The following is a 13387-nucleotide window of genomic DNA, read 5'->3' on the forward strand; positions in this document are numbered from 1 at the left end:
CTCAAATATTTGCCTTCAAAATTGAGAGCAACTTTTATATGTATCCGCTGTTATACACGTTCCAATTTCAGATGCAAAATATATTTCGAAATATGTTACGTTAACCGTCTTCCGATTCTAATTCGAAACGAATAATCATTGGCAAGTCGGAAATCTAAATAGCCCATAATAAACATCGATTAATCTAACGTACGTAGCATGTAAATTGCGATAGAAACAGCTTTATTTCCCATAACCCTATCGCCCATACACCGGAGAGGTCATCCAAACACATCCATATTACCAGCTTAGCAAACACTAAGCCGATATTATCTAGGAATAAGGAAACCTCACAATGCTGCTATAAAATCGTAGCACTCTATATATATAAAATTGTAATCCGCTAATTATATTACAAGAAGTAGAAAATGGATTTACCGTAATGTCCGGTCAAGGGTCCCCATTTGTTAATGTTGCTAATTAGATTAATACTCTGCGAACGCTGTGATTTACTTTATTTATAGATTTGTCACGTTGGTGTTAAGATATTTTCTTAATTTAATTTAGAGCACGTGGTTGTGTTCGTGCTTTATAATGCACGATTAATCGGCTTATGTTCTTACGTGAGTGAATTGTTTATGTAAGTCATTGTTATTGTTTGTCATGATATAATAAAAATTGTATGTGAACTATGATCCCCGATGTGAATATTAGGTACTTAATTAATTTGAGTTATTTATTTCATGTTAATCCTAATAAATTATAAATTTAGATTTCAAATGAAAATGAAATATCAAATGAGACTAATGCTGCTATTTTTACTTATTTATATGTAATTTAAAGCGGTTTATCTTGATTTCATCTAATCCTATATTTAATACTGAAATGTTATAATGATGCAAATACATACTATTACTAGCTGTTAATTCTAAATAATAAATAGCTATTGAATCTCTACAGAGCTTTCACTGTAGTGAAGCGAGATGTATCTCGTAATTTCCTACGATAGAATAACTTTAAATTATTATTGTAATATTTTACTTTTACCCTCGACTATGCATATGTGTATGTATATCCAGCACAAAGACTATTGACGTATGTATATTGAACCTTATTGATAAGGGAATAAAATATGTACACAATTAAATGTATTTTTGTATTGTTACAGTGAGATGGCGCGGTGGAGCGCGCTGACGCAGCAATGGACAGTTTGGATTTTTCTTATCTTACTGCACGGAGTATTGGCTACACCTGGTAAGCATGTTCCTATTTACTTTTACATTATATAGTTAAATTATATATTATATTTATTACTTAGGTACATTATATATATGTATTGCAAATTTATCAACCACGTGTTGATTCAATAACTTTCAAGACTACTTGTTGAAGCGATCGCGTTTTTATTAACAAATGTGTAAGTATTTAAAAAAAAGGTAAAAGTTTAAAGATTCTCAAGAACATATCTCTTTAGTGTAGGTATAAGTTGATGAATAAAATGTAGAGTATGTTTTAGAACATTTACCTATATATAAACTATTTTAAACGTTTCAATACTATATTTTTCTTATTTAATATATAAAATATATTGATATTCATTTCAAATTATTAATATTAATACATCAACAATTCCTTTCACCGCATTCTATGGTAATATACAGTAGGTAGCACAATGCGTTTGTTTATTATAAACAAATAGTTGACAATCAAACTTTGCAATGTATTGTTATTGTGAATAGGTTAAATATGTTGACTATTTACAAATAGCATATTATGGAAAATAATACATTGTTTGTATGGAAATATTTTATGGATAGGTATTATTAAAATTTGCAAAATTATACACATTTGCAAGTAACATATCTATTACTAGCTTTTACCCGCGGCTTCGCTCGCGTTAAGAAGTATTAATATTAATTAGGTATATTTTTGCGGCTTTGGTACTTTTGTTTAGCGTATGTAAAAACTTAACAAAGTCTAAGCCCAATCCGTAGAAAATTGACATAGTTTCATACAAACTTTCATCCCTTATTAAATCCCCTTGGGGGTAGAATTGATCCAAATCCTTTCTTAGGGGATACCTACCTGCATGCCAAATTTCAGCCCGATACGTCCAGTGGTTTGGGCTGTGCGACGTGCGTTGATAGATCACTATATCAGTCACCTTTGAGTTTTATATATAGTATAGATTAAGAAGATTAAAGGTATGAATTTTCGAAAATCTATTCTTACCGGACGCCTACGTCATAAGATCTATCTACATGCCCAATTTCATGCAAATACATCAAAGGAATAAAAAGTTTCCTACAAATTTCTATTGCCTATTTTACACCTTTAGGGGATGAATTAAAAAAAAAAATTCTTAACAGAACGTCTACGTCATATGATCTATCTACATGCCCAATTTCATGCAAATACACCCAAGGAATAAAAAGTTTCATGCAAACTTCTATCCCCTATTTTACCCCTTTAGGGGATGAATTTTCTAAAATCCTTTCTTAGGGGACGCCTACGTTATGACATCTACCTGCATGCCAAATTTCAGCCCGATACGTCCAGTGGTTTGGGCTGTGCGTTGATAGATCACTATATCTATACCTTTGAGTTTTATATATATAGATATTTTTAAATTGATAAAGTTGACTCATTGACCTAATCAATTTACGAGTAAGTTTATAAGAAAGTAATATTGCTTCTGGTTCTTTAAAGCAAGTTCTTATCCTTTAACCCCATAAAATTTTGTATCTATGTAAAATAAAAATCAAGATCGCTTTATAAATACCAGCATCACATTTTAAACAAACAGAAAACTTTAACAATCCATTAAAAAGTCATTCACAAAGGTTTTAAAAACCTTATTCCGGTTATTAAGACAGCTTCTTCCTTCTTGGAAATCTAAAAGATTAGACTAAAACTTATCAAATGATCTACCGTTTTTGTAAATTACTGGAAGGAATTTAGGTCGTATAGAATGTTATCTCATTGTCATGTAGAACCTGCTTCCTTGTATAGTAAATCACCAAAAAGCCACATCTGGTACTTTAGTACAAACAATCAGATAAGTGAAGACATGAACGCTGATTAAAGTGTAGGTTAGCTTATTGTGATTTTCACATAGGATTTTGTTTTATTTGTATTATTTATTGAAGTTTTCAAAATGATTTTGTCTCCGTGAAAATGTATATTTCAATTCACTGTTTTTAACAAGATAATATAATTAATAAATTGTCTGAAACATAAAAATTGTAGAACACTATCGCAACATAAATCTGATTACTTACTTACAAATGTAAAATTTTTATGACGTAGTCAAACATTATTCCTAGTTTCAACAATTTACACACATTGAGAAATGCCATCATAGTTATGAAATTAAATTCCTATTAAATAATGTAACAGTGTCGATATTATCTCCACAATTTGCCAAACGAGAATCTTGTTAAGCGCCTAATTAATTACTAGATAGTGAAACTAATAACAAGCACGCAATTTACCAAATCAGTACAAGTTACTTTATAAACTTTAGTTACTTCTTTATATGGCTATTCAAGAAATGTATAGAAATTTTAATTTCATATCGTTAATGTATGTCCCAATAAATGTGGTTTGAAAAGTACATACTATCTCGATGTTTGAAATACGCGTTTTTGCTTATTTGGCTTGCTCAATAGAACGTAAAATTTAATTAGGATATTTCTTACTATATTTGCTTATTTCGGGATACGAAAGAACTCGTAAATGTTTCCTTCTAAGTGTGAAACGTACTTCAACTTATACAAACGGTATACATAATTAAAGGTTAATTGTTAATTGCTTAGGTTAGTGGACTGTTAACCTTTTTAATTTTCTCTATTATTTCACACAAGACATATGCGATGTCTACTAGCCCTTGGCTCTACTTTAATGGGGCCAGAGCCCGTGAACAAATATAGCAAACAAATATACACAAAAATAAGTTAAGTATATAGTAACGATATTCAGATGTTGTGTCTTTAAAAAATAAAACTAATGAATTCGATGAGGTACTGGTACCTACGTCATCACATATTATTAATATCTGGAATAAATCCTGATGAACAAACAGTAAGATATTTTCATCGACGATGTCGTAGTCATTCTATTGATGAGCGTATCTTCTGTTTCTATATACTTCTTGGCAAATTTATCTGACTGTGTCTCTGTTCATAAAGCCTAGTGAAAGGCTTGATCATTAACAATTCGTTAGCCACAATGCAAAAAACCTGTTACATTCTTCTAGTTACAATTTATTAAGCACCTGTTTTAAACAAGGCTGATTTATTGAACGCGTTCGATGTATTTATCACAGTTAACAGCTTGTCCATATAATTAATTGTATATTAACGTAGATACCCTTTAGCACATAATGCTACCACTTAATGGTCCACGCACCCATGGCGATGACGTATAACTTTTTAATTGAAAGTTTCTCAGACACACCCGCTGTCATGTGTCATACAACTGATTTACTGTTCGTTATCTGTGATCGAAGTTGGCGGGAAATGAATCGGCTTTTTTGAGGTTATGCTAATTTATATTGAGTGATAATGAAGCTCATTAATTCTGTTTTAGTTAGAAAATATGTGAAATAGCTTCTGGCTAATATGTTCAACTTACCAAAATTATAACATTTTTACTAAATCAAGTTTTTCATCATGCATGGCCTAGAGCTTTCTGTTATTAACGAACTGTAAAATAACATCTACGCACTATTTTACTGATTCTATGTAGGTATGTAGGTATATCATTTCTTGTCTATACTTCTATACTAATATTATAAAGAGGAAAGGTTTGTATGTATGTATGTATGGTTTTCACGCATAAACTACTGGACCAATTTTGATGAAATTTGACACATATAATCTTTAGACCCTGAGAAAGAACATAGGCTACCTTTTATTGTAAAATATGTACCACGGGCGAAGCCGGGGCGGACCGCTAGTAAGCAATAACTTTATGAAGTGTGTAAACATCGTGCTTTTTTGTTTCCTATTTTTTTTTCCTTTTACTTTCAGCGCTTTTTAATACTTCTATTCCTACGCACGTTTACGTTAATTCTTTATAGTCAAATTACTTTGGAAAGGGAACATTACAGAAATTAATATCTATATTAAAGTCGTCGTGTAGTGTCGGTTTAGATAAATAATTCATTAGCTGCTAATAGATGTGATTAATTCTAATAAGTAGGTAATTACGGGTGTAATGTTTATGTTCATCCGGACACGACTTGAAGTGATAGTGATTGCGCCTATTACAGTAATGGTTTGTGGGTTAATGTGTTTGGAAACTAGTACGCTGTTTGTTTTGACGCCTAACTAGGAATTAAAGATCGAATATGAAAGCTTGTTACTACTATACAGGAATAAAATGGTGTTCTTGTCACTCTATTTTGTCGACGTAAGGTATTTTTATCTTCAGACAATAATTGTAGTATTGCTTTATTTAAATATAAAAAAATAATAAAAAAAAAATCGTTATAAAGTCATAGTAGCTACTTATTCGATAAAAAATAATTAAAAGTGTAATGTGAGTGATGATATTTTCTTGTTCTGAGACCTTAAAAACGTATAGCTCTATCTTTTTAGATATTTACATCGATGTAAAATATCGAATTGATTAAAATACCAAGGTGGAAGGTACCATAAGTATAAAACTTTTGCATTGCCCAGGCATCGTTAAATTTGCGTAACCTATAATCTTCTTCTCTTATATATAAAAATGAATCGCAAAATGTGTTGGTAAGCGCATAACTCGAGAACGGCTGAACTGATTTCGATAATTCTTTTTTTATTATATTCCTTGAAGTACGAGGATGGTTTTTATGTAGAGAAAACGTAAATATGTACCACGGGCGAAGCCGGGGCGGACCGCTAGTTTAAAATAATATTATAATTGTAAAGAGGGTTCTCAAATGACTATATTATGTCGTCATGCAATTTGAAAATATTAAGAACCCGTATTCAATGATGATTACGATTATAATTACTTAATGGATCCATTTTCTTAATGGATATTAATAATTATCAAATAATATTGATGTAGGCCTCTGAAGACTACGTAAAAACACAATTTATTAAGATCGCCATAAGGGCGAAATTTGATCTCTTACCATCTATGAAATCTGATCTTGGTGTTCTTCACATGAGTAGAAAGACGGAACAGAGACTAAGCTTCAAACAACCGCGCGAATCGATTGCACTACTACAAGTACGCGGGGCATGTGTGTGTGACCGCAGGCCGCTTGTCGCGTACGCAGCGATTCTGGAAAAAACCGGTTTGCGCTTGCACAGGCTGAGGACAGTCTCAGGGTTGATACGACGCACGTTGTTTGTTTTATTAGTTGCAACTTGCAAGTTTGAATATTTTAATATAAAACGTAATATTTTATTGTTAAAAATGGTTGTTTATTGTACTGTGTGTATGAATAATACTAGAAAAACTAAAAATATATCATACTTCAACTATCCCAGGGAGTACAATAGGTGAGTAAATATTTTGATTATTACTTTTTCAAGTAAGTACAAGGTAAGTACCTACTTGCGTTTATTTTATTAGGTCCTTTTTTAATAAATGTTTTGTTTAATTTGTCTTAACCTATTGTGACAACCCTACCAAAATAGGTAACAATTTTGCACGTTCTTAAGAAGCTTAGTCTCTGTTCCGTCTTTCTACTCATGTGGTGTTCTTGGCGAAAAAGTATAGCACATTTATTTTTATTAATTAGCATTTAAGTGAGATTTTATTTTTCCAGGACCGTGCGAGGTTGAAACGGGACAATCTAGTATCATAGTAGATATAGAAGAAAGCAGAGGCGATCGTGAGTAAATTTTTTTATCTTCTACTATTTAAATTTAAACAGTGATAGAAATTATTCTGTTAAAATAATGAAATAATAACTGGTAGGTCCATAGAGGGTAGGTCCAAATATCAGGCTATTAAATTATTGCATATAATATTGTTATACATAGGAAACATGAATACCAAAGTACTACCTAAACATTACTTACTTACTTACCTAAAACTTACCTAAAACATTATTTAAATAAATTCATAGGGTACCTAATGATGATTGTTCAAATTTATTTAATAAAAATACAAGTGCAACCGTGCGGATACAGGCTATGTCTCTGTCATTGTAATTTTCCTCCTATTTGGACAAGAACATTAAATAATAATAAAAGAAACCGAAAAGATTTCAATCTTATATTTTTTTATCAGACACAATACAAATTATTTTTACGAGTATTGATTATTAGACTAGAGTAGATAATTTTTGAAACAAAAAAAAATCGCAGTCGGATGAAACCCATTAGAAAAGGAGGGGAATATGATGAAAATAAAAGGAAAAATAAATTACGGTCAATCCGAGTTCGGGAAGTGGGAGGGGGGAGCTTTTAAGAGATAAAAATGGTTTCTCTCGATTTCCGACAAAACTACAAGTCCTACAGAAAAAAGTTCAATGGCAAAGTTGTAGCTGTAATTAAAAGTTCTACAACTTTTGTATTCACAATTTTTTCACATAACCTCAAAATTTTGGTGAAAAATTAAAAAAACCAAGTTTTTGGTCTTATATTTTTATCTACTTCAAAATTTATTGTTTTTCTACGAAATTTGGTGGAAACTTACTTTATTATGCCCCAAATACACTGTAATTTATTTGATTGAAAATATTTATTTTTTCGCCTTATTTTGAATTAATACCAAAAAAACAACCTAATTTTCAATTGAAAAGTCACCCGTCAAAATATCAGCTTTTTTCAAAAACTTGGGGTGCCTTTTATTCATTGAAATCTCTACTTTCATATGGTGTAAAAAAAAATAAACACCACTATAGTAAATGTTCTCAGGAAATGCATACAAACAGTGTGAAAATTAACTTTTACTAAATCAGGCACACTTCTCGAACTACCTGAAATGTTTTTATCGTCATCATTTTGCTTTTGAATATGCTGTAAAATATTAAACTTAGAACAGATAATTATTTTTCTTTTGAAATATTACCGAACATATAGAGTTCGAGAAATGTGCCTGATTTAGTAAAAGCTCATTATCACACTGTTTGTATGCATTTCCTGAGAACATTTACTATAGTGGTGTTTATTTTTTTTTACACCATATGAAAGTAGAGATTTCAATGAATAAAAGGCACCCCCAGTTTTTGAAAAAAGCTGATATTTTGACGGGTGACTTTTCGATTGAAAATTAGGTTGTTTTTTTGGTATTAATTCAAAATAAGGCGAAAAAATAAATATTTTCAATCAAATAAATTACAGTGTATTTGGGACATAATAAAGTAAGTTTCCACCAAATTTCGTAGAAAAACAATAAATTTTGAAGTAGATAAAAATATAAGACCAAAAACTTGGTTTTTTTAATTTTTCACCAAAATTTTGAGGTTATGTGAAAAAATTGTGAATACAAAAGTTGTAGAACTTTTAATTACAGCTACAACTTTGCCATTGAACTTTTTTCTGTAGGACTTGTAGTTTTGTCGGAAATCGAGAGAAACCATTTTTATCTCTTAAAAGCTCCCCCCTCCCACTTCCCGAACTCGGATTGACCGTAATTTATTTTTTCTTTTATTTTCATCATATTCCCCTCCTTTTCTAATGGGTTTCATCCGACTGCGATTTTTTTTATCTTTTCATTATTTTTAAAGGCTTCTACCCCAGTCTATATAGCATTCGTAAATTCAAAACGGATTCTTAGAAATCGTTTGAATCTTTGTCATTGCACAAAAAACGACCAGTAGGTAGATAATCATATAACATGCTGTTTCTATGGCTGTTATAACATATTATGCTTATTTTTTTTCGAATCTTTGAAGTTGCGATTGATTTTTTTGTTTGTTTACCCGACTATGCCTGCAGAAATCTTGATTGTAGAAGCATATATTTAGGCATTGCCTCTAAGTATTAAATAAAGTCCGGGTAAGTTTATCACAGGCCAAATATTCAAAAACAAGGCATTTTCATCATCAAAATATGTAACTATTATTTCTTACAAAATCGTTGGGTAAAGAAAACTTAGGGAAACTTAGAAACATTAAATTGTCGTGTTTTTGTATCTTTCTACTTACCACCAACCTGAGGTTAAAACATACCATATAAAACACGTGATTATTTACAGTCCTTACAAAAATCCTTCCAATTTACAGAAGTGAACCAAAGCACGGTACCAGCGATTCTACCCATCGTGGGTGAACCAGATGTGGACGTGGTCCTCTCCACTGTGTTCCCGAAGGGGCCCACGTTGTTCCAGCTAGATGGCAAGCGCTTGCAGCTGCTGCAGCCGCTTGATAGAGATGCTGATAACTTGTCGCATATGGTGTTTCAGGTAAGACTACTATTCTTAGTTAAATAATAAATAAAAAACACTATTGCACACACATAAAACAAAATCAAACATAAATATTACAAACAAGGTAATTCGAAGCGATACAAATAGGCGGCCTTATCGCTAAGAAGCAATATCTTCCAGGCAACCTTAGGTTATAGCCTATAGGACAGTTATATTGTAAATGTAAATTCACTTAATTATTGGCACTTATTATGTACCAGAATAACACATGAGCTATAGAAATTCTTGCTTTTGCCTGCACTGTGACCGTGCTGCGTACAGCTTATTCATAAGGTGTTAAAATAAATAGCAAAAGAAAATTTGTAGATAATTGTATGGTAAGAGATCCGATTAATAGGCATTTATTATATTTTATGCAATTCTCAGGCAAAACACTCGGTTTTGAATGAATCCTTATAGGTCCTTTTTGTTATATTAGGATATTTATACTGTTGTAAGTGTCAAATTTCTAGAATATTGAAGAACTTTTTATGAGACAGATAACAACCTTGGTGGTATCGTGCCCTAATTTTTGAAGCGTGACTCCCTAATATGAAGTCTAGTTTATTTCCTGGTAGAAATTCTTATCTTATTTTAAAGTACGCTCATATTTACACGTCATAAAAAGATACCTACATATAAATTAAGTTTCTTTCGAATAATTATTTAATTAACAATCTTATAATAGAGGTATTATTTATTCTCATTCAATGACCATTTGTCAAAACACATAATAAATTAATATTCCAATTATAATCTACTTTATTAACAAAAACATAATCAACACCATATTTTTATAACGCTAATAAATACATATTACAAGTTATCAAGTCCATTAAATCTATTACAGAGATCCATATCGTAAAATATTTCAAATTGACTATCGAACCGTGAGTGTACCTCAAACTAATTTAAATTAACGCCCGAAGGTACGTGTGTTAATTACGATTTATATTACACTGGACCAATACTTCAATAATTATGATGTAGTATTTGTAACGGTATTAGAATATAATAATTGAAGTATTAGGTGACTTTATAGTCAATTTTACTAATTCTAACTGCGAGAAAATGGGCGTTATCTCACCAACAAAAAAATAGAATGGCGATTGACTTATAATCTGTATGGTAACAAACACTCGAAATATCATCTATTATTTAACATTTTGATAATTATTTTTTTCTTATGCCATTTTAAATTATTTTAGTGGAAAAAATTAATTATCTAAATTAAAATAGTTTCTGAACTGTACGTTCTTTGTTTCAGCTGGTGTGTCAAGTCAAATCGACGAAAAAACGTCGAACAATACCTGTGATAGTACGAGTGTCTGATATTAATGATAATGCACCGGTTTTCCAAGGGACCCCGTACGAGACAAGTGTTTCTGAAGTAAGTATTACCTAGATAAAGAGTAGGGAATTCAGATTTAATTATAATCATGATAAGAAAAGAGAGAGAGAGAAGAAGAAACGGTTTACTTGAACATACGTTCTAAAATATCAGTCTTTATTCTTTTAATCGCCATCTTCTGATTCTAGTATGAATTGCAAAAAAAGGGAGTGGTAATTATTGATTAACTAATTTTCTATATATCATATTGTTATTATTTGCTATGTGGCTCTGAGCATCCCATAATTTGTACCGAAACTTTATCCACTTCTATTAAAACAGTTACGACGTAATAACTAAAATTATTGAATGTAATAACTCCGTAGCTAGATTTTCTGGTCTTCTTATTTCATGACCTAGTACTAGCATATTTTGATAGGCGGATGGGATAATTCTATTTTTATTGTGGCAACTGCCCCTGCGTTCAATGAAGCAATTATTATTATTACACACATTTATATTTTTCCTCTTTTCAGCTTGTTCCTCTAGGCACGACGATATTTGATAAGATTAGAGCGGTAGACATAGATGCGGGTGTGAATGGCCTCGCAGAATATTTTATAGTACCAGGGGATAATAAGACTTTAGAAGAATCGAATGCAGCGGATGGTTATGGATTCTTCGCCATACCGATACCCCATCAGGGACAAATAACAGTCAATAGGACGCTGGATTACGAGCGAACTCAGAAGTATCTAGTCACTATTGTTGCTTCTGTGAGTATAGCTTTCATTAATTTTAAAGACTGCCATTTTACGGAATCTTTGGAGATTACATACATGAGATATACTTTTTATGAGAGTTTATTTTCTTATTATTAAATTAAACATGTTTGTTTTAACCATAGTAATACAGTACAGTGTAACTTTCTATAAATAATTGATTTTTGCTCAAAATTTAGTATCAAAACTTACCACTATGTACAAACGAAATGATTAGAACCTTGTTTTTATTGATTTTTGTCTGCAGCTGTTCAATGAGATGAAAAAGAAATATCAATTGAACGATTTTACTTCTTTTATAAGAGCTTTACATAGAAATTACTTCGCACTGGTTCCTAAAACAGTGTCTCCTATAATATGTTATAGGCAGATTCTGAAATTATTTTATCCATACTATTAATAATTTCCAATCTTACAGGATCGTGCCCGCGATACAAAGCGGCGTATGTCCAGTACCACCACGATGACGGTCAATGTGCAAGACGACGATGACCAAGACCCTTCATTCATTTACAAGGGCTGCTCATCTCATGAAGGAGCCTGTATTAATCCAGAATATTCTAGCTTTGTAAGTTGTTACTTAGCAATAATAATACATACTGTATCAAAATAGTTCCTAGATATAGAGTTTATTTTTTAATATTTTATACTTTATGAATAGTGTGCTATAAGATGGGATAATATAGCAGGTATAGATGGTAAGAACAGCCCGCTACTGAGTAATCTCAGTACCGTTTAGAAAGACTAAAACACATTAGTGTTTGAAAACTCACAGTGTTTTCAAATACTAAAAGGACCGTTTCCTTTTAGCACATAATTTGCACTGTTAGTAACTTATGTTCTCCTCCGAAACTAAATATAGCCCCTTATTCTTGAATTCCTTGTAACTCTCAATGAAATATAAAATCTTTCTTACTAGGTAAATAGCGGAGTTCTCGCCGGAATACTCAGTGTGGAACCAGAAAAAATTCAAGCCGTTGATATGGATACTTTAAATACAAGAATCAAATATAGTATAGAGAGCGGAGAACCTGATTCCTGGAGTACTTACTTCGATATAGATGAAAATACAGGAGCTGTAAGACAGTTGCAACCTGTGGATACTAGTATAGCTAAGAAATTTCAGCTTGTTATAAAGGTAAGATATTTAAATGATAAAAATTGTATTATGAGACAAATGGTGTTGAAATGTATAAGAAAATTAATAAGAAAGAAATTGTCTATATTTCTTTTTTTTATAAGCAAAGATTAAAATAGGGAAATTTTATTCAAATGATTAACACTGCAATTTGATAAAACAGACTTTATAGACATTGATTTTTGACTTTATGTATTTATCAAATTATAACTTACATACTTACTACATTATTAATTCTTTCACATTTTTATAAATTCCAGGCGGAAGAAATATCCGAAGCGAAACGGTTCACAACAGCCAAGATGGCCATAACCGTAAGACCCGTGGATGCAAGCCCTCCCGTTGTATCCGCGACTTCAGATGAGGGAAGAGTCGAAGAAAACTCACTAAAAGGAATTAAAGTGATCGGTACTGACAACCAGCCGATACGGTTCAGCGTGTCTGATCCTGATTTGGTAAGCGATTATGACCTTTATGAAAGTTAATTTATGACCATAATCGTACGGCATGTGAACGCGAGTGAGCTCGTTGTATCCGGGAAATCGTATTAAGACGAAATACAATCATGCTTGTGCACCTTTTGGGCTACGCCCCCTGGGTGGAGCATAAGAGCGCGCGGGACGCTTCACAAAAATCCCCTCGCCACGCCACACAACTGAATAGATGACGGAAACATACGGAACTAACGGAGGTTCAATGAACTTTACTTATATTCATAATATTCGCGCGGTTAAAGCTGAGTAAAGCGATCCGGCAACGTCTTTTCGTTGCCGGGCCCATCGAAGTAGAAAAATCGACCTT

At 31.8% G+C, this 13387-nt stretch overlaps 1 protein-coding gene across 1 annotated transcript in view; it reads left to right on the top strand.

Moving 5' to 3' along the window:
* Positions 1–13387, top strand: part of Cad99C (cadherin 99C) — a 147175-nt gene that overhangs the window by 116983 nt on the left and 16805 nt on the right. Inside the window, exons 4-11 of the mRNA XM_090102033.1 lie at positions 1148–1233; positions 6749–6814; positions 9155–9333; positions 10604–10726; positions 11203–11442; positions 11867–12016; positions 12368–12586; positions 12847–13041. Coding sequence (XP_089958159.1) covers positions 1152–1233; positions 6749–6814; positions 9155–9333; positions 10604–10726; positions 11203–11442; positions 11867–12016; positions 12368–12586; positions 12847–13041 — 1254 coding nt within the window. The 5' untranslated portion in view covers positions 1148–1151. The remainder of the gene's footprint in view (positions 1–1147; positions 1234–6748; positions 6815–9154; positions 9334–10603; positions 10727–11202; positions 11443–11866; positions 12017–12367; positions 12587–12846; positions 13042–13387) is intronic.

This window comes from Colias eurytheme, chromosome 5, assembly GCF_061535395.1.
Source record: "Colias eurytheme isolate Ceu_HAF_F1 chromosome 5, ilColEury1 Martin Lab GWU primary, whole genome shotgun sequence".
NCBI lineage: Eukaryota > Metazoa > Arthropoda > Insecta > Lepidoptera > Pieridae > Colias > Colias eurytheme.